Source organism: Lissotriton helveticus, chromosome 7 (assembly GCF_964261635.1).
Source record: "Lissotriton helveticus chromosome 7, aLisHel1.1, whole genome shotgun sequence".
NCBI lineage: Eukaryota > Metazoa > Chordata > Amphibia > Caudata > Salamandridae > Lissotriton > Lissotriton helveticus.
The window spans coordinates 1,617,789,881-1,617,812,842 of record NC_136068.1 but is presented as its reverse complement, the minus strand read 5'-3'; the positions used below and the strand labels follow the sequence as shown (position 1 = coordinate 1,617,812,842).

Here is a 22,962-nt window from a genome sequence, read left to right as displayed (position 1 = left end):
GTCCATTTTAGGGTTAGATATAGGAATACTATATCTAAAGCAAAGGGTGTTTACACCACCTTGCCCCAGCTGTCGTGCAGCCAGTTGTGTCTGTTTGGGTGGCCAAACAGACACCTACACCTATGCCCTGGATACCTAAGGTATGCTGTACAGGGACTGATAAGGGGGCCCAGTACCAATTGGTAAAAATACACCTAAGGTACATGGTTGTAATTTAGAGAGAGAACAGCTAGGCTGTGGGTCTGATTAGCAGGCCCACAGCCAGGGAAAGTCGTAAACCAGTGAAGCAAAAAGCAAAAAATCTGGGGTGGCCATGGGATTGCAGACCCCACTCTCCTACAGTACCGGACACCAAATGGTGGTCGACAGCGACCAAAACATGATAAAAAAATAAAAAAAAGACAATTCCAGACCCAACCACTAGATGAATGATGCAAAGCATGTGAATCCAGAAAAGGATTCACGCTGCAAAACGTTAGAAATCTGAAAATCACCTTATTAGGAGAAATCAGAGACAAATGTGGATACCTGATGACCATAGCTTCACTATGGCATACATTTGAACTAACTCCTCTAAAGATAAATGAAACAAGCATTTGCAATGCAATAGGTCTCGCATTTCCGGGAGTTTGAGCTATTGGCATTATAAATGACATTGCCTTTTATTTTAGGTGTTGTTTTTAAAACTGATAAATAAAAGGCATTATCATTTACAATGCCAATAGCTTAAACTCTCACAAATGCGAGACCTATTACATTGGAAACGCATGCTAGAATTATCGATTTTAAAACGTTAGGAGATGTTGTGTCCTGCCTGCAATAGCACGCAGGACAAAGCTTTTTGAGAAAATAGTGCTCAAAGGCAGTAATTAAAGACTACCGAGTAACAACACACGTAACAGGGGGAGTCGCCATGGGAGGTTACAAAATGAGACAAGGCGGTACTAAGGAGGGACTACTAAGCCTTTTGACCAATGAACAGCCATAGTTTACAGTGGACAATGACAAGCCAATGAAAAATATTGTCAGAGAGTGGGCAGAGCTTCAAGTCCCTACCGCAATCCAGCATGCCTCACAGAGCAGCGCATGCGCTACCCAGGCTCGCCCGAAAAAGCAGACAGAATTTGTATCCTCTTACCTGGATTTTAAATCTGCATGAAACCTAGTGTCTACAACAGTTTTGACACACCATCACATTTTAATACGACAATTCTGGCATTTGTCACAAAGATGTCAGCTTTAAAACTGTCAGACTGGAGTATCCAATTTTTTCACATTTGAAATTCTATTCTTACCCAATTTCAAACCAAGCGTCCTGGCATACTCTTCTCCAATCCACACAAGCAGTTCAGCACTTGAAGGAATCACCTGGCACGCACGATAGTAGATTTTACCGCGATATTGGAAGACAGTCAGGTTGTGTTCCTCTTCTGTTGATGCACATGCTACATACCTTCAGATAAATGAGTGTTATAGGAAGACATTATAACCTGCTTTAAGCCGAAAAACTGACAAAAAGATTCAAACAAAACATGAGTAGCAATAATGTAGCACATAGGGAAGAAAGCACTTGGGGTTAAGATAGGCAACAATAATTTTGAAAAATAGACAAAGACAGAAATTAAGGATGTTAACTAAGAAAGATAAATGATAACCAAGAAACACAAAGAGGCATTAAGGAATAAAAAGTGGATTACCTACAACAGTAGTTCGTTAACATTAGTATCTTTCAGATGTGTGGCAAGCTGGCGACCAAGATGGCCGCTTAGGCTCCCGGCTCCGTAGACCTCCTCATCCTGCTACAAGATCCTGCTAGTTATCCTGTGCCTATGCAACGCTCCCGTATAGCCGAATCAAAACTACGCCGCACCGTGAGATCCCGAAAGTTCTGTCACCATCGAGAACGGAGAAACGTCGTCCTGAGGTTTGCGGCCTACATCAGCCCTGAAACCGGGACCTCGAGTAGACATCTAGCCGGCACCTAATTGAACAACATCGGACACAGGAGTTTAGGAGGGGCCGGTCCACCGGAATGGAAGTGAAGTTTTTCAACCGATCCTTGCAGTGAACATTTGAACAGATTGACGCTGTGCAGGAACGCCCCACAGGCACTGTGGACACAAGTTGGATACTAACTAACGGAACCAGTGCCGTGAATGGCTTGGAATAGTCGGAAAGGCGACCCGGCGGCTGCGGCCACGTCCTGAAAACGACCCCGACTTATCCTTTAACGCGATCGGAGTGGGTGTCCTCATCTTTACCTATAGTTGGTTGGTCCCTATGGGCCCGAGGGACTGACCATGGTGGAAATGTATGCAATGACGCCCAATATCGACTTGCATAAGAATCGAACCCAACCCTCTAAGGGGTCCATGGAACATCGTGCGGATATCTTGGGAAGACATATCCAAACCAAGGGGTTTTTGACTTTGGACCAGTCTGTCACCAACGAAGGGAAACAATCAGTGTCGGCCGGGAGTGAACCCACGCTCACAACTCTAAAGGCGGCTGTCGGTGGTCTTCACCTTTCCTTGAGCCGAGGAGTCCGAGCACTGGACCTTAAATTGGATGCCGTTCTTTTTGAGATGGGACACGAGAAAGAGACCTGTGTTCAACTCCGTGACAGTGCGAAAATTGCAGCTTCCACAGCAACTGCTCTGCTTGACTCCAGCAACCCTGTGCAGCGAGAAGGGGGAGAGACTCTCATCCGTAAATCAGCTAACAGCGATATGTTGGATGTCCCTGTGGTGTTGACATGTTCAGTATCACTCGACGGAGAGAAAATGGCGCCGTAAACTATATTTGAGTGTTTATGCAACGACTCAGGATTGGCTCCACAAGGTATCCCTCTTGCTTTATACAAACTCAGTTAACTGTGACTGGCAACAATGTCGGGAGTCCCTGACGGATCGGATGAGACCCAAGGACAATGTGATTCACTGTTCCGTGATGTTTCCGGCTCGCTCCTGTGTTCAACACTTTTCCATGATGGCGACTGTTTGGGTGAAGTACACTCGTATACCTGATCGAACTGGCCAGGGCTGAAACCGGCCTATTCTTCGAGACTTTTGTTCGAATTGTGACTTTGCGGGACTCACTTTCTAATGCTGATACTGGGAGGCGATGTAGGCGAATAATGAATCCCCCGATCTTGTGTAACTGTTGAATATCCTTATTTAGGGGAGGCTTAGAGTTAGTGGGAGGGGAGAGGCCGAGAGCCTGTACGAAGGCCCTCCTCCATTCCTTTCATTTTAGTTTAGATGGGGCGACAGGCACACTGCTAGTTGGGGTTTGGCGTAAGCTGCATGCAGGGGTGCAGGGTGGGGGGTGGGATGCTTAAGCGCTTTGCGTTTTCCTTTTGGTTCATTCTATTTTTCCTTTTCTTATACTTTAATTATCCTGACCCCTCCTTTTCCAGTATTATGGTGCCAATGCGAGCAACGCTGTTTGATCTGGTTTCTATTTTGCATACAAGGGCTGCAATGTACCCTGTTCATGATCTAAGTATAAAGTGATTTTGTGACCGGCGAAGCCGAGTACCAGCACCCTAAGATAGAGATAACACTTCGCTATGGTTCGGTACTTGTATGTATGTAATCGAATTACGCCTGATATGTTTTTATTGTTATCACCTTTTTAAAATCAATAAAAATAAATATTAAAAAAAACATTAGTTTCTTTCATAGGTGCACATGACTTGAAATGTTGCCCCGTGTCAGAATAGCAATCCTTGGTGCAATAAAATAGGAATAAAAATTGCATAAAATAGCTCATACATTTCTTTACTGGGAGGGTTCAGCTTCATTCCTAAAGAGCACAACTAGGTTTGGGATAGTGACCATATAGGGATGTGTTCGACCCTCTAAGGGCTGGGAGGCTTGGCAGGGTTATCCACTTTATCCTGGATGTGAAGAGAAAGGTAACTTAGCAGCACACAGATGAGACTATGAGCAGTCTAGGATGTGAAAAACTGTCAACAATTCAGCCAACCTGAAGCTGGCCACTGGGCTTGGCCCGGATAATTGCCATGTCCACAAGTGAGACTTACCTGCAACCTTGCCCTGACAGGAATAGTAGGTGGAATGCCATGGTTGAATGAGGCAGGACCCCAAATAGGCAAGTGTAGGGAAGAAAGGTGTATTATTAACTGGGTATTGTCCTCATAACTAATGGTTTTGCATCCATATGATTTGATCAATTTTGACAAATGGCGAATACATAACATTAAATAAGATGGGGGACATGAAGGAACCCTATGTAATTCATTAATTGTTCTGAAAAGATGGTGACCAAAAAGGAAGTAGGGAAACAATTTGAGAGTGGGCATTTAAAAATGATGAAAACCATCTGACAAACGAGTGGATATCGATACAACAGAATATTGATTTGTAAATGTAAATGTATTGCGACTTATATAGCGCACGTATCACCCGAAGGCATCAAGGCGCTTGCTTAGGGAACCCGTCCTGGTATTCCCCTGTGAGATACCCCGGCAGGGTATCCACAAGGTGACAGCCAGGCATCCCGCCGCGAGGGGCCATAGTGGAGATTAAGCAAGCTATTGCCCAGAGTCGCAGAGTGTGACCCCGTGAGTCGAGTAGGCACCGGAGCGAGAATTGTCGAGTCCGTGGAATTTTTATGCCCGAGACCCGCCGAGGTGGGGAATCGAACCCTGGTCCACGGCCGATCTCAGCTTCTGGGTCTGCCGCCTCTAACCACTGAGCCACGCTTCTCCACAAAAAAACAGAATAAAAAACTGCAGAGAGATCTGAAAGAATAATTGCAGGGAAGTCACTCTGATCTCAAATCATTCTATCCTCATCTACTACTGGGGGCCAACACGTATTCTGTACTTCTACTAGGGCAGAAACCAGGTTGCCAGGAGTTAAGGCAGTCAGAATATTCCAGAAAACTATCCCGTTATTTAGCTACTACTTTATTGGCGAGTTCCTCATTGTAAGGAGATGGGTTCTAGGCATGTAGCTTTTCACCACTTCTCTACCAGCGTTCTCAATGGGTACCTTGCCAGAAAATTAGGAATGGTTCACTATAATTGTAATTGCTGGAGTGATGACCTTTAAATAAGAATGTAGAAAGCATATGGGACAAACATCATCACGGTAACCTGATTTAATGATTTTAAATGTTAGTGTAATTTCTTCTGGGTAAATAAGCCAAAGTTGTAACATTTTGCCACTGATTAAAGTCAACCAAATGAGAGGGCTGTGAATTTTTTGCAGGTAGATTATCTGAATTTTGCAAGTACAAGCCAGTTCATCACAGACTTTTTGTGAAGAAGGGGATTGAAGTGATAGAAACTGTGGTGCTAAAAAGGAAGTTAACATTTTGAATAGTTATCTGGTAAAGTTTGAGGCCTCTGTAATCTGCTTTTGAATGTAAGCATATTTGACGTTAATATTTGTTTTTTATATACATTTTCTGTTCGGTTTTTATAAATGGACCCAATTTCCATGAGTATGTTTCTCTCCACTGGCCTTCCAGAGATCTTACTTTTGAATGGTGGAAACACGCCGAGATCAACGCCCTACTCAAAAAACCCAAGGCAGACCCAAGAGACCTCAAGAACTTCCGACCGAGCTCTCTGCTCTTCTTCCGGGCCAAGGTCATCGAGAAAATCGTTGACAGCTAACCCGATACCTCGAAGAGAACAGAATCCTGGACCCTTCCCAGTCAGGGGTCCGCAGCAACCACAGCACCGAGCCCGCCCTCATCGCCGCCACCGACGACATCAGGACCCTGCTAGACAACGGGGAGACTGCAGCACTCATCCTCCTAGACCTCTCCGCCGCCTTCGACACCGTTCAACACCGTCTGCCACCGCACACTACGCGCACGCCTCCACGCCACAGGGATTCGAGACAAGGCTCTGGAATGGACCACCTCCTTCCTCCCCGGCAGAACCCAGAGCGTCCGCCTCCCCCCGTTCCAAAGCCTACGAGATGATCTGCGGCGTACCCCAAGGATCCTCCCTCAGCCCGACACTGTTCAACATTTACATGGCCCCGCTTGCACACGTCGCCCGTCAGCACGACCTCAACATAATCTCCTACGCGGACGACACTCGACTGATCCTCTCCCTCACCAAGGACCCCATCACCACCAAAGCCAACCTCCATGAAGGAATGAAGGCCGTCGCCGATTGGATGAAGATCAGCCGTCTGAAGCTGAACTCGGACAAGACGTAGGTCCTCATCCTCGGCTCCAACCAGTCAGCCTGGGGTGACTCCTGGTGGCCAACAGCACTGGAGGCAGCCCCAACCCCCACCGACCACGCACGCAACCTGGGAATCATCCTCGACTCAACGCTCTCAATGACCAAGCAAGTCAACGCAGTCTCCTCGTCCTGCTTCAACACCCACCGCATGCTCCGCAAGATCTACAGATTGATCCCGACAGATACAAGAAAGACAGTCACCAAGGCCCTCGTCAGTAGCAGACTCGACTACGGAAACGCCCTCTACGCGGAAGCCCCGATCAAGCTCATCAATTGACTACAACGCATCCAAAATTGTTCGGCACAACTGATCCTCGATGTACCACGACACAGCCACATCACCCCCCACCTGAGAAACCTGCACTGGCTCCCCGTCAACAAGAGGATATCCTTCAAGCTCCTGATCCACGCACACAAGGCACTCCACAAGACAGGCCCAGCCTACCTCAATTGACGGCTCTCCTTCTACACCCCCAACCGCCAGCTACTCTCAACCGACCTCTCACTCGCCACCGTCCCGCGCATCCGAAGAACAACCACCGGCGGTAGATCCTTCTCCCACCTCGCCGCCAAGACATGGAACACCCTCCCACTGAGCCTACGACAGACCCAAGACCTGCTGACCTTCAGGAGGACACTAAAGACCTGGCTGTTCGATCAGTAGCGGCCCCCACCCCCCCTATCCCCAGCGCCTTGAGACCCTCATGGTTATGTAGTGCGCTTAACAAATGACTGCTTGATTGATTTAATGATTGAATGCTGTCATTTTAAGGTTTAAGAGAAACAGTTATTTTGAGTTGTGCTTGGTCTTGATATAAAGATGTAAAAGCTCAGGAAGGAACAAAAACTTCTGATGGACTGCCCCTTTGATATTACCTTGGAGTACAAGAACATATCTCACCGGTGCACAGAGATAGCCAAAGCTGCAAGGACCCATACAGCCACCTAGCTGGTCAAGATAGGAGCAGCACTTCAAAAGGTGGATGTGGAGAGAACTCCACTGCATGTACAATGGCTCATTCCAAAGGCCCAAAGCTGCAGAGAGGAACGAGGACAAGCAAAGAACCTCAAAGAAGCTGTGCAGACATGAATGAAAACTACTGAACTTGGGAACAGAGAGAGTATGAGAGGAGAACAGGTATAGAATAATGACACTGTATGAGACTAGTTTGTACCACGAGGTAGGTCCCTTGATGTATGCTATTATTAACATTAATACCTTCACAGTATGTAACTGAATACAAGTACTCACGCAGGGCCAGGGAGCCCCTGGTATCGCAATTGCATCAAACATAAAAGCGGACCACTTGAGTTGGCTCAGATGCAACTTTCCCTATACTATTGAAGCTCACATTAGAAATGGATGTTATACCCCATACTCCATGATAGATTATTACAGGATGGTTAATATACATGTTGTTTTTGTGCTATAGTAGTTTACGGGGGAGAAAGAGGGACTACACATTGAATTCTGGAATACACAGGAAAAAAATCAACTACATAGGATAAACTTGTTGGAAATAAACAAAAAGAAGAGCTTCCTAATAAAAAGCCCAGGTTAGAAGTCACTGCATTTCTAACCTGATTAACAACAATGGCAACAGCAGTTTCATAAAATACAAGAGGTCTGAACTCAGCATACAAAATAATCTAATTGTGGCCCTCACAGTGGGGGGAAAAGGTATGACACATAGGCACTGCAGCAAGCAAACATTAGAGCCGCGATGAAGTAAGGCTTAAACACAAACAAGCCCCAATGGCTATTATACATCATCCACTACAAAACCACTACAAAACACAATGGCGTTGGGATCTTTTTCACTGACCACAGTACTTTATGCCCTCAAAAGAGAAAAAAAGGTAAAGCGGGTAGATAAGATAGCAGTTAGCAATAGTTTGTGCCCTAAATACATGGCAAGATGAATTTCTTATTCCATTCTTTGTTACCCTAGCTGGATTTACTGAAGGTGACATAATAGTAACAACATGATTTCAATTAAGTCTAGGATAAAGTATAAAGCAGACAGGACGTCATGAGCTACCTTTCAATGCTTTCTCAAAAAAAATGTTTTATAATAATGGGACTGGGCCTCCACGACTCCAGGAGTGAGTTACAAAACCGTCAAAGAGATTATACATACTTCTCAGAGGTGCATCCAGTCTCACTCCTGAATCTGTTACATTTCCATTAGCAATACACTTAACAGAGATGTACATGATGCTGCACTAAATATTGTCTTATCAGATTCTGCTCAATAGATGCAACTCTTCATTTTTCGTCTAGTACACAACGAACAGGTAGATAGTTAGTGCACCAAGTAATTTTTAGAGACCTGCCTTGCAAGCAAATATTCAAAATCAGTAGAAGAATGTTTGCAGCTTAATGACCAGAAGGCAGTAGGGTCCTAGGATGCTTGATTGCGGTCCAGGGAAGACATGGCTTGGCAGTTCGGGCTGGATTGTTCTCATGAGGCACAGGGTCTAGGCTGATTTGCATATGGCCATGTCTGAACTGGGGTGGTGTGGTGAGCAAAATAACGATGGATTAAACCCACATCTGTGACTGGGGGTGAATGTTTTGCCATTGTGCAACATTCCGTCCATCAATTGTTGTTTTTTGTGCTAACCTAATTTAAAGTCATAGAGCTCGTGGGCTGAGGCACCTACTGGATATTTGTGAGCTTCCTGCAAGTCAGGGTTGAAGTAAGGACAGAGCCAGCTACAAGATTAACAGTGCTTGGAGAGAGTCCTGATCCCTCGAGTTTATCCCTCATTAAAAAGGCTGACGGTGCGCGTGGTTAGAGTGATCCTCACCCCAAGAAGGGAGAGAAGCAGAGGGGGTCTATGGTCCGAGTCTGTCCTCACCCGAAGCAGTGAGAGAAGCAGAGGGGGTCTATGGACTCAGTCTCTTGAGGTCACTCACCTCATCTGAAAGTCGTGAACTGAGCATGTCATATACCGAATGTATTAAAAAACTCACGTCCCACCTGATCTGTGCAGCCACCCTCCCCTACGCCGCACTCCCTGACACCCCCCCCCCCCCATGCCTCCAGGAACGCACCTGGGGCAGTGACAGCTCCGGATAGAGATGCGCTGACACGTGCCCTTCTATTCTTGCACTCGGAGGGGCTCCAGGGATGAGCACCGACAGCCTCTCACATCCACTGACCATCAGAGGTAAAAGTGCCCCGGGGCCCCACCACGGGCCCCGCCAGGGGACATCGGAGACAGAACTGCAAGCTGGCCAGATGCCTCGGTGTGCGGCCTTGCGCTGGCTGGGGGGTGGGGGCACCAGGGAAGGCATATCACAGGGCACCTTAGAGTGAGGGGGGCCAGGAGGGCGACAAAAGCCAGGCAGCAGAATGAGAGAACAGGAAAGAAAGAGGAGTCGAGAAAGTGTGAAATACAGAGACAATTAAGAAGGGGAGGGATGGAGGAGAGCAGAGCGGGAGAGAGGATAGATAGACGCAGGAAAGGTAGAGAAAGAGGAGAGAGAAAGAAAAGGAGAAAATAGAGAAGAACGGAGAAAACAGAGGGGGGAGAGAAAGAAAAGGATGAAAATAGAGAAGATGTGAGAGAAAACAGAGAGCGAAGGGGGAAGGGAGACAGGAAGATGAGAGGGAGAGCGCGAGTGAGAAAGAGAGGGAATGGCGGAGAGGGCAGGAACAGTCCGGAACTTAGCAGTATGCTGCTATGTTCTTTGAAGTGACGATTGTTTCCAAGCACGCAGCACCTCAGAGCACCCAATCCGCAGCAGTTGCCACCGCTGTCCACGCGGCGCAGCTGCTGGTAGTGAATTGTGTAGAACTCCATGAGCCCGGGCATCTCGTGCTTGTAAAACAGGAAAGTGGGAGGCGGGGGGAGGGAGGTAAAGCGAAAGCACGCCGCCATGCACGCGCACATCTCTTGTCCATACGCACGCTGCCATGCGTGTGCACATCTCTTTACGGAGCGGATAAAAGATGTGCACGCGGGGACTGGCTTTACTGGCGGCGAAAATAGTCCCCAGAGTATCACGCCACCAGTAAAGCATCCAGTTCCCGCGTGCACATCTGTCCCACCACGTGCATGCCTGGAATCCGGATCAATTCCAAAAGTTCCTCACCGTGGCGCGCTGCTCACGCCTGGCAAGACCTAAAAAAAAAGGCAGATTGTAAGAGGAACTTTAAATAGAATTTAAAAAATGCTGAAGAATCCTTCAAGGAATAATTTAATTGAGCCCTTTTATGAAATGTAAAAGTTCTCAAGGGTAAAATCAGCTCCTTTTAACATAAGTAAAGCGAAAATAAAGCTACTCTAACTGGGGACAATGAATATGAACGGGGGTTAAGATAAGACCTCGCCTGGAGAGACAACAAAGAAAAAGTGAAAATGGTATGCATAGGAAAGCTATAGATACGGAGGTAAAACTTGCACACAAAGATGATAAGCTAGAAGAATTCAGGAATTCCTAGTCTAAAGTTTACGCTGCTGAACAACTCTCAGGTGAGGACCAGTTAAGATATACAAGCTCAGTCTCTTCACCAGTAATACTTTCAGGGAAGACCTAAAAGCCCTGAATACACAAAGATGCTGCAATCAAATAATTGAAAGTGGGAAAAGTCCCAGGCCCGGATGGCTTTACAGGAAACATCTATAATTGACCATTTTGTGGTCCCAGATCTGGCACTTCTCTTTCACGCAATAGTACTGATAGGGGATTTTTCAATTACAACATGTGAAGCCTACGTATCCTTTATTAAAAAAAATGCAAAATATCATTGGGAAAGAAATCAGTCCCATCGGTCATAATGATACCGTTTTACTGGTTAGACTGTAAATACACGAGTAATGCAAAATGTTGGCTTGAGGTCCAAGTACCTCATTAAGCTTTCGAGTCCTTGTAGCATGGGTAAATGTCAACGGCACATTGAACAAACTTTCTATGTTAAGCAGCAGAACCTGTGAAGCATACTGCATTTCCTCCCTTCTAGTTTCCTTAGGCATCAAACCGCTTGCAGAAAAGATCAGAGAGGAACCAGAGATCATTGACATAGAGTCAAGAGCGAGGCAGGGTGAGGGGCTGGGGGGTACTCACAAACTGATGTTATTTGCAGATCTCATAGAGACTCAATACGTTAGTTGATAATGCACACATAATAATTCAAACAAGTTGCAGGCTTAAGATAAACCAATCCAACTCAAAGATCCTAAACCTGACCGGTCAACAGGAAGAAGCAGAAAGATGAAAACCTCTATTCCCCTTTAAGTTGACTACGTAAGATGCAACATATCTAGTAATAAGACTAGCCGCAAAGATATTCGATCTGTCCAAGGCCAATTATTGAATGATTCTACACAAGCTAAAAGAGGACCTGTGCAATTGGACATTCTTTGTTCACTATTTAGGAGTGAGGGATAAATGTTATCTAACTGAACAAACCTCCTAAGAACACTATGCTTATTTAAGACACTACCACCTTAAAGAAATGATTATACAATTTATATGCAGGAAAGGGAGGGTACTGGTGGCATACACAATTATATGTAGGAGCAAAATAGAAAAAGGCCTAGCACTTCCTGAATTCATTAAGCACTACAGAGCAGCATTGAGGTTGGGGATGTTTGCGCAGGTACCTGGGGCTGAACACCTGCACTCCCCGTATTTGCCGGTTCTCAATAATCCCTGGATACCCCCCACGACTGAAACAATGACGTAACATGCGCTCAGCTGCTGTCAAATACAAAATATGGAGGGTATGTTTAGAGAAGGGCACTTGCGTACAGTGGCGGACTTGACAGGTGATCGGGACGTAACCACACTAGACTGTTTTTCTGGTGCACAGAATACGAATGGCATTAGTCACTGCGCTGCGCCCTAAGACAGAGGAGCCTGTTAAGCTCCCCTCACTCAAAACAATTATTACTGCACCGGATGCTGCACACTTAGTCTCCAGAATATACCGTCAGGCGCAGGCATTCCAACCAATGATGGGTAGTGGCGCGCGCAGACTGGGAGGAAGACCTAGCGCAGCCCATGAGAGACAAGATGTGGGCCTATTGTTATGAGCAGACACATCTAGTGTCAAATAATTACAAACACAAGCTGCTGCACTGTAGGTATCTGCATAGAATCTATATTACTCCAGTGTTGCTCGCAAAGATGGATCGTGCAAAGCCAGATAGCTGCCAAAGATGTGCGATTGCGCATGCTGACTTCATTCATGTGGCATGGAACTGCCCTGCTCTGCTGGCTTTTTGGGAGGCAGTTTTTGGCCATCTAGAACAAATAGTCGAGACTGAGCTCCCACATACACCCTTGCTGGCCCTGTTGGGGTATGTACTCCCTTTGAGTCCGGGGGTTAGGCGCTTCACTGCAATTGCGCTGTTGCTAGCTAAAAGACAGGTTTCCCTAAATTGGGGTGAAGCAGCACTGCCACTGGTGGGAGCATAGCTGAGGCATTTGATGTACTGTGACACTACTAGTGATGTATATGCACCTTTGCTGCCTCTCGCTTCCCACTCCAAAAAACATCTGGCAACCACTCCGTGAACTCACTGACTGAACTGTATTACATGATGACATGTTTGTTGGATTAGCCGAGGTCCTGTGAATCAGGATTGTCAAAATATCTTTGTTACATGAGCCTATATTGTTGTTTCATAGTTAATGGTTATGGAATTATTGCTGCTAAGTTTGGATTTTTTTTCTCCATCCATGCGCAGTGCATTTTCTGTATGATCTTTTGAAAAATTGCAATGAAAACAAGTTATAAAAAAAGCACTACAGAGCAATACAATTAAGGTTACTAACTAAATGGTACTGTAGAGAAACTGATAAAATCTGGATGCATATTGATCAAGCACTAGTGAGGAGCACTTGGTTCTTAAGCCAGAAACCAACAAACCCACCAAATTCTTACTTTAGCACCCCCACTCACACCACACTATGTGTGGGATGAGGTTACCAAGACAGTAGACTTCATCCCATACATTTCCATCGTCACCATTCATCCAAATTCATCACAACCTTGCATTTATCCCCATAATTGAAACAGGGCAATTTAACAAGTGGAAGGAGAGAGAATGTTTGACTATCACAAAGCAAACATGACTGACAAGAGTAAAATCAGATCAGTTGAAGAGTGGAATTCATGTAGAAGAAATAAAGTGATTCTGCTGTATCACCCAGTGATTAGGCATTGGGTGATAAAGCCATAAATTAGGCAATGCACTACCCTGAATTAAACCACAGAGAAATTTGTCACATACAGTAGTACTCCACTAACGCCTTAAAAACTCAATAGAAATTGCCAGAGGCCTTAGGCAAAAACTGCAGGAGGACAGAGGCTTCCGTCATATAATAGATCTTCACATTCTCAATGCCTTTCTGTACAAGAACAAATTCAAAATGCTCACCCTGGCCCAGGTTCTCTCTGCTCTGGATCCTGAAAACTGGATGGTAGTGTTGGACCTGAAGGACAGTTTTTTCACATCCCTGTCCTGTAGGCAAATATATGCTACCTGCGGGTCACAGTGAACCACAAGCACTTTCAGTTGGAAGTGTTTCTTTTGACCTCAACGGTGGCCCTTAGATGTTCAGAAAGGTGATGACGAACAAGTTACTTACCTTCGGTAACGATGTATCTGGTAGAGACATAGTCTAGCTGCAGATTCCTTAACTTAGAATATTCCAAAGGCGTCAGCCTGGTCCGGAAACTTTGCCGCAGCAGCACCTTCGCGCGCCGGGGCGCAGCGCCATACAGCTCCGACCTGACGTCGTCCATGGACAAGACGTCAGCAGAGCCATATATGCCCGCCCCTCTCCGCCAACATCAGTTTTCCTCAGAAGACTTTTCCGCATCAGAATGCGAATACACCACCAAAAACTGCCTAAATATGGTAACAGTGTGCAGAAAAAGAAAAAACAAGGTATGGTGAAAAAGACATCACCATAGAAATACAGTGCCAGGCACTGTATATTGTGAACTGGGGGCGGGGGGGACAGAGCACCTCTCTGGGAGGGACCCCCACAATGTGGTACAACCAAAACCTCCCCTTGAGGCAGAAGAAGATGTAGAGCATAGGCAGGATGCGAACCCTTGCCTGTGTGAGCTTTTCTGGAATACAATATCAGCCGTGAACGGTGCTTCATTTATGGATCCGTTTAGGACCTTTGGGTTCAGTGATGATCAACTTAATCGCATCATTAATACAAAAAATGGCAACAAAATAACGGTTGTCTCTGGTAAAGGTGAGAATTGGGGAACATTACTTAACCTCAAAAAGAAACGTATCCGTACTGAGGCGCATGCAAACTTTCTAGTGGAATATGTTAAATCTGGTACTATCCCTATTGGTTTGCAGGTGCATAATGAGCCGAGCCTATTCATTGAAAATAGGAAATTTCTGGAGACATGGGCTTTGATCTCGAATAGATGCAGCCGAGACTGGATGCCCTTGATTATCAAGTCAGCCCATGAACTCATTATAATAGAAAAAGAAAGAATAGAAAAACTTGAGATGGAACTTAAGAACTGTTCGGCTCTTGAAGACGCAAAGAAAAAACTTGATGACATCAATAGAGATGTTGAAAGTTATAGTGATTTTCTGTTTAACAAGAAAACTAATAAGCTTAAAAAAGCCATTGAGCGGTTCTCTGAGGAAAGGGTTTATCCCTTCCTTAAAGAGAACTATTACCAACAAAGAAATGAGGGGAACTGGGAAAGGCCCCATAATAAACAGATCTACACTAGGGGGGTAGAAAACAAATGACCTTTTCTGACACCTCAGGGTCTAGCAGTGAAGATTAAACACCCAGAGGGAGGACACTGTAGGGAGAACTAATTTCAGAGGTTTTTTTAGATTCATGCCCGAGGAGAGCCCAGCGATTCAATGGGAACATGGGGAGAGGGCAGTTCAATCGGGGCCCTCCACAGCAGCAGGAATACATGAGGACAAGGAACAAACGCTATTGGCATCCAACAGAGTACCAGTAATAAATCTATCTAATAAAGAACTGAGTGAGATAGAAACTAGGATTTTAAGTAGCGGTTTTAGTTTTGTGCCCCCCAACTAGAAAAGGATATGCGTTCCTTTTTTAGGAAAGTTAGGCATCAGAAGATTTTTTGAGAATAGAGAAACTAGAGAGCGTGAGAATGTATCAGGTCTAAAACTAAAGTCATCATTTACACCAACACTGGTTATGGTTGGAAAAAACATAGAGGCATTCGAAACAGCTGTAGAGAGTGGCATTCAGAGTATTCTTGAAAATAGGAATAGACCTGGTACTTACAATATCAATAGAGAAGAGAGACAGGCTCTTAATCTGTTAAAGAATGATAGTTTCCTTACCATCAAACCCGCTGATAAGGGTGGTGGGGTAGTAGTATTCAAAACCTCAGATTATGACGAGAGAATGTATAAACTGCTAGATGTCAAAGAACATTACGTACGAACTAAGGCAAGCAGTATATCTGTGATATCCAGAGAGTGTATGGCTCTCCTTATGGAGGCCAAAGATGCCGGTTGGATTTGTGAATGTGAATTTAATTTTCTTAATCAGGAACCTAAAATCCCAGCCATATATAGTCTCCCTAAGGTGCATAAACACAGCACTGATCCACCAATGAGACCAATAGTTAGCAGCATTGATTCCCTTCTTGAACCTATTAGCAAATATGTGGACCACTTTTTGAGACAGATTGTGTGCGGTCATATGTGAGGGACTCTGCACACATTATTTCCCTCATTGAGGGAAGATTGTTCTGTAGGGAGACTTAATGTCTGGTTACTCTGGACATTGAGTCTCTCTATACGAATATCCCTCAGGAGGATACGGTCACTATGATTGGAGATATCCTTGAAAATCAGGACCTTGGAAGGGCGAATAAAGACTTTATAGTGAGATGTGTGAGACTTATCTTAATGAATAATTTTTTTTTGTTTAAAGATGAGAATTTTAAGCAGTTAAAGGGGACCAGCATGGGGGCTACATGTGCGCCTAGTCTGGCCTGCCTCTATGTTGGACAATTCGAGGCCAAACATATTCATAATGAATTGGCACCCTTTTTTGAGAATGTAGCGGGTTGGTACCGCTACATTGATGACTTTTTTTATTTGGGACGGCTCAGTTGACCATCTAGAGGAATTTTTAATTTGGCTAAATTTAGGTGACCCTAACCTCAAATTTACATCGCATTATAGTGATTCTACAGTGGATTTCCTGGATATCACTATTAAGGAAATGAATGAAATGCTGGAGGTTGAGCTTTTTACGAAACTAATGGCTAAGAATACTCTCCTTAATTTTTCTAGTTTTCATCCTAAGACCCAGAGGGAGAGTATTCCTTTTAGCCAGTTTCTCCGTCTTAGGAGAAATTGCTCAGACCTGAATGATTTTTATAAACATGCAGAGATCCTAAAAAAGAAATTTAAAGATAGGGGTTACCCTAAGAAACTTTTGTCTCATTCACTGAAGAGAGCAAGGTTTTATGACCGAGATGCCCTGATTAATAAGCCAGAAAGAAAGAAGGAACCCTTAAACCAGGTGATTTTTGTCAGTACATTTTCTAATCTGAGTAATCAAATCAAGAACGTTGTGAACAAGAATTGGCATATTTTGAATCATGATGAAGAAACTAAGCTTGAGAAACCTTTGTTTGCTTTTTTCAAAAAAATAAGATTTTGCCGGATTTACTTGTGCACACATATAGAGAAGAGACTCAGCAATATCAGAGGACCTTGGAAAATACCATGGCTATTGGAAATGTTAGATGTGGCACATGCAATATGTGTCCTCAGTGCTTACCAGCTACAGAAATAACCTATAATGGTTTGCTGCTTAAGTCGAGAACCATTAGCAATTGTAGAAGTAGGAATGTGGTCTACCTCCTTCTTTGCCCATGTGGCCTTGGCTACGTGGGCGAGACAGGGAGGGAAGCTCACATTAGGTTCCAAGAGCATAGATCTGCAATTAGAACCAAAAAGAACACAGCTCCTCTGGTGGCTCATTTTATTGAATATGGCCATGTGGAAAATCAGTTTCAGTGGTTCATCCTAGAAAAAGTGAAAACTGGCAAAAGAGGTGGAAATATTCAGGCCAAACGAAAAATGCGTGAACAATGGTACATTTCATATTTGAATACTGTACGAAAAGGCTTAAATTCCAAAGAGGAATGGGAGCGATTAATAGGAGCAATATAGATGAGAAGTATAGACTGTTGACAATATATGCCTCTATACATTTGTGTTACTATTTCCAGATTTTTGGTAAAGCTTATTAATTTACTGATGCTGTCTGATGAGGTCGTAATCAATAGTTCTCTTTATCAGGAAAAAAATATCTGCCTATTTCCTTTTATTAACAAAAATATTCCTCTTATTATTTAAAATAGTCCGCTTGTTTTGATTAGGAAGACGAGTTTAAATATGGAGTTCATGGCCATTTATCCTCGCGAAAGACTAGGAGTCTGTGTAGTCTTTTGTCTCGTTCTAGCTCATATTTGCCGATCGCCATTCTAGCTTTCCTTCCGGAAGTGCTGGTCGAGACCGGAAGTATGAATCTGGGCGACCGGGTTTTGCAGCCCGTATCGGGTATTTAAACTCTAAGAATAAGCTCTCCTAAAAGAACTCGGACGACTCTTGGAGGCGTATGCCCCGTGTCCCGGATATCAGAATAACAGAGATATTTAGGGCTTCTTGCTGAGATGAGGGTTTATAGCCTGCTCTTTTATTACTTGCTGCATCTTAATTACTCGCAGCACTTTACTAATTTGCCGAAACACTGTGTGTTCCTTTCTTTATTTAGAACGCTGGTGTTTCTGTTTTTTTTTTAAACACGTCGGGATTTGGTGAACAAACCCACTATATAAAAGAACACCAACGACTTTTGGAGGCGTATGCCCAGTGTCCCGGATATCGGAATAACAGACGTATGTAGGGCTTCTTGCTGAGATGAGGGTTTATAGCCTGCTCTTTTACAATTTCTCGCTGCATTTTAATTACTCACAGCACGTTACTAACTCGCTGAAACACTGTGTTCCTGTCTTTATTTAGAACGCTGACTTTTCTGTTTTTTCTACACGTCGGGATTTGGTGAACAAACCTGCTACGCGGAAGTGGATCATGTGGCAAGGATCAAGTTACCGCATTTTTTAGGTAAATCAGATCAGTGAAGTGGCATTCTGTAGTAAGCAAGATTGCACCAGTTAGAATTTCATGCTGGGTGAAATATAGCACTCTTCACTGTGGGTAGACTATAATCCCAAAAGCGGTAGATGTCTATTAATAATGTACTATATTATTAGCGATGGGAGTACAATAAATAGCAGTGTATGCAGAACTAGGCACCCAATATGAATGGTAAAGTGACCACTATGTCTACTTTGGATGGGAAACAAGCACCTTAGCTATAGTGATAGTGGGTACAGACGCAAATAATTAGATTAGATAGACTATTTTCCCTATCGTTATTGGTTAAATCGGTGTATATGTTGGCGACCTGGCTATGGGGGGCCTCCAGGTTGGTCATATGAGATCATATTGACTCTTCCCGATGGGGAGGGGGGGGATAAAAGTGACATGTTTAATATAGGCTGCATTAGTTTATACCAAGAATAGAATGATACTAGTTACTATGTATGTAATTTTATCCTTGTTCAGATGCAGATAAGGATATACTGCTAATCATGTTTAGTTTAAGCATTGGGGGGTCTTGTCAAAACACAAAACAAAGGTATTTAACTTTGAATGAACTTGACTCAATGTGTCTATTTGCCATGAGGTCTTGTATATATTATGAATTTAAAATTTTGAATTTTAAATTTTGTTTGGTGCAACAATTGGAGGCAGTTTTTGCCCCAGATTTAGATCCCTGACAAAATTGATTGGTTGTGCTATTTAGATCTATGTGGAGGCCCCAGTATATGTTCTGGGGTTCAATCATACCTTCATCATAGATATGACATGCTGTCGTGATTGTTGAGTTTACTGTACATTTATCACACTGAGAAGCACTTTTTGTTTGAACATAGAGGTAATGTAATGATATGTTGTATGTGTTTTTTATATAACCTGTTAAGTAATATGTTTTTTATACATTTTTATTCTTACAGATATAAAATATGTAATTGGGAATGAATAATAGTTTTTCCTGAAGAAGGTGTTGGCTATCAATTTACGCCTCGATGCTCAAGTGATGGATAACTACTTTAAGTCTGTGGAGACAAAAAAATCTGACCGAAAATTGGAGTATTGATCAGAGTTGATCTCTGGATGGCTACTGTATTTCCTTTTGTGTAATTCAAACTATTTTCCCTTAGTGTGATTCCCATTTTTGTCGTAATATTGTGCTTTTTCTGTATTGTGTAATTTACTAGTATTGTACCTATGATACGTTTGGATCATGTTTTTATAGAAGGTCTGAAATGTTTTTAATATTTGCTTGAATAAATTGTATACAATTTCTTTATATATTTTTTACATTTCCTCTTTGTTCATCAAACTGGTGTGAATCAAGTCTTTTTGACTAGATTAATGTCTGTTGTGGATTGAGTGTTTGAGATTGAAATTGCCCAAAGGGGATTTCACTTTTGACATCTGTGTGAGCTTGTGCCACCAGACCACCAGAGGCACAAGACTTACCCTTGGGCCATAGCTCCTTGATAAACCATCAAAGCAGCCGGCAGAAGGCTACGATCACAATATAAGACAGTGAAGGACAACCAGTCCAGAAACCAGGAGTAAGGACAAACTACCATAAGGGGGCGTCAGATCCGAAAGGGACCTACCGAAAGTAGCATTGCCAGAGACTGTGCCAACTAGAGTGCAGGGGAGGCAAGAAACCTCAAGCAGTAGAAAAAAGGGTTGAGACTCAAAACAAGCAACCCAGGGTAAAGGTTGTAAAGGACACACGGTATAAAGGCCTACCATCCAAATACAAGGATGGGTAAAGCAGAGCCACGAGACAGAATGTAGCATCGTGAATCGGAAAGAAGAGAAGACGTCACCCTGCAGAGGAATAAAGCCACCCAAAGGGAGGCGAAGGACAGAAGCCCAACCTGAAACGGTTGTCGCAGGACAGGGGGGGCGGGGGGGGGACATACGGGTGTTAAGGAATCTGCGGCTATATTATCACTCTACCAGATACATCGTTACAGAAGGTAAAGTAACTTGTTCATCTGATAGAGGCGTCTAGCCGCAGATTCCTTAACTTAGATACCAAAGCCAAACCGGTCCTCGGAAGCTTGTTTCCAGTCCAGGGAAGGCATGGCTTCGCAGTTCCGGCTGGACTGTTCCCATGAGGCACAGGGTCAGACTGATTTGCATATGGCCTTGTCTGAACTTGGATGGCAGAGTGGGCTAAAGAACGGTGTTGGATTAAACCCAGATCTGTTGACTGGGTGTGAGTGTTTGATTGGTTCAGATGCTCCGTCCATCACCACCCCCTTTTGTACCACTTTGTTCGCCATAAGTTGGCAGGCTATGCTCAGACGTGAGTCCCTTGCTCACTTTGCCACTGGATTCAAGCAAGCCGGGCTGAAGACGGCTGAAATGCCAGAAACCGGTCCTCGGAAGCTTGCTTCCGGTCCAGGGAAGGCATGGCTTGGCAGTTCGGGATGGACTGTTCCCATGAGGCACAGGGTCAGACTGATTTGCATATGGCCATGTCAGAACTGGGGTGGCAGAGTGGGCTAAAGAACGGTGATGGATTAAACCCAGATCTGTTGACTGGGTGTGAGTGTTTGATTGGTTCAGATGCTCCGTCCATCACCACCCCCTTTTGTACCACTTTGTTCGCCATAAGTTGGCAGGGTATGCTCAGAGGTGAGTCCCTTGCTCACTTTGCCACAGATTCAAGCAAGCCGGGCTGAAGACGGCTGAAATGCCAGAAACCGGTCCTTGGAAGCTTGTTTCCGGTCCAGGGAAGGCATGGCTTGGCAGTTCGGCTGGACTGTTCCCATGAGGCGCAGGGTCAGACTGATTTGCATATGGCCATGTCTGAACTGGGGTGGCAGAGTGGGCTAAAGAATGGTGATGGATTAAACCCAGATCTCTTTACTGGTGTGAGTGTTTGATTGATTCAGATGCTCCGTCCATCACCACCCCCTTTTGTACCACTTTGTTCGCCATAAAATGGCAGGGTATGCTCAGACGTGAGTCCCTTGCTCACTTTGCCACTGGGTTCAAGCAAGTCGGGCTGAAGACGGCTGAAATGCCAGAAACCGGTCCTCGGAACCTTGTTTCCGGTCCAGGGGGGAAGGCATGGCTTGGCAGTTTGGGCTGGACTGTTCCCATGAGGCACAGGGTCAGACTGATTTGCATATGGCCATGTCTGAACTGGGGTGGCAGAGTGGGCTAAAGAACGGTGATGGATTAAACCCAGATCTGTTGACTGGGTGTGAGTGTTTGATTGGTTCAGATGCTCCGTCCATCACCACCCCCTTTTGTACCACTTTGTTCGCCATAAGTTGGCAGGCTATGCTCAGACGTGAGTCCCTTGCTCACTTTGCCACTGGATTCAAGCAAGCCGGGCTGAAGACGGCTGAAATGCCAGAAACCGGTCCTCGGAACCTTGTTTCCGGTCCAGGGGGGAAGGCAAGGCTTGGCAGTTTGGGCTGGACTGTTCCCATGAGGCACAGGGTCAGACTGATTTGCATATGGCCATGTCTGAACTGGGGTGGCAGAGTGGGCTAAAGAACGGTGATGGATTAAACCCAGATCTGTTGACTGGGTGTGAGTGTTTTTATTGGTTCAGATGCTCCGTCCATCACCACCCCCTTTTGTACCACTTTATACCCATAGAGCAGGCGGGACTGCGACTAAACCCCACTAAGCTTCAAAGAACCCAACCGTCAGTAAATGACCAAAAGAGTGTTGTCAACCAAAGGGTGAAACACAGTGGGGACAGAAATGACAGCATAGCCAATCACCAGACCCCTATGCCCTGAAGAGAGCGGGGATAAAGGGGTAGGCTAGGGCACCACAGCCCATTCAGAATAAAAAACACCAAGCCAGAACACTTGTGCCTAATTGACAAATGCAAAACTTCGAAAGAAGACGACCAAGAGGTATGAATGATCCACAGGATCCAAGGTGTCGACACGAAGCTAGAGCTAGCCTCAGCTAAACAACTCGAACAGCGTAAACACTGTTGAACCTGCTCCTGTAAAGATACGAAGGAAGCGGGATACTGACCGCTGCCCAGCACAGGTCAACATGGAACAAAACCCACACCTAGTAAGGAAACTGGCGTGAATAGAGAGTTCAGCACATTGCAGGGAAGAGAACTGAACCCCATGGCGTGAAAGAACCGCAGGATGCGGCAGTCAACAAAACCAACCCCAAGGACTGGTTAAGTGGTATGGCGGAGAGAACGCAGAGCGCCCTCACATGTACTACTGAAGAAGAGTACTGGGGAGACCCTTGCCAGTCAGACATATGGAGAACATTAAAAGGATGCCCCTACACAGCACGAAAGACACTCACACGCTGCCAGGAGGAACACCAGGAGGCAAGACAGCAGGAACAGCTGAGATGCACCAACAGCAAGAAGGCAAAGGGCCGCATTAGCCATGAGGAAGAACATGGCGCAGAAACAGCCGCAAGAAAATGCTGAAACCCGCCCAAAGCCAGGCCCCAGGGTGCGCTCAAAAGTACCCATAGTTATACCGAAAGTGGAACTAGTCCAGGCTATAAGCATCGTCTGCCGTCAGTCCGGAAGAGAGAGCAGTTCCCTCGCAGGACAA

General features: G+C 44.9%; 1 protein-coding gene across 2 annotated transcripts in view; it reads right to left on the bottom strand.

Annotated features, from left to right (window-relative positions):
* The window catches only part of LOC144770613 (E3 SUMO-protein ligase ZBED1-like), a 185,779-nt gene that overhangs the window by 45,592 nt on the left and 117,225 nt on the right, over window positions 1–22,962 (bottom strand). For both annotated transcript variants that reach the window (XM_078655295.1, XM_078655296.1), the window contains one exon: window positions 1,296–1,453. In XM_078655295.1, the coding sequence (XP_078511421.1) occupies window positions 1,296–1,453 (158 nt within the window). The remainder of the gene's footprint in view (window positions 1–1,295; window positions 1,454–22,962) is intronic.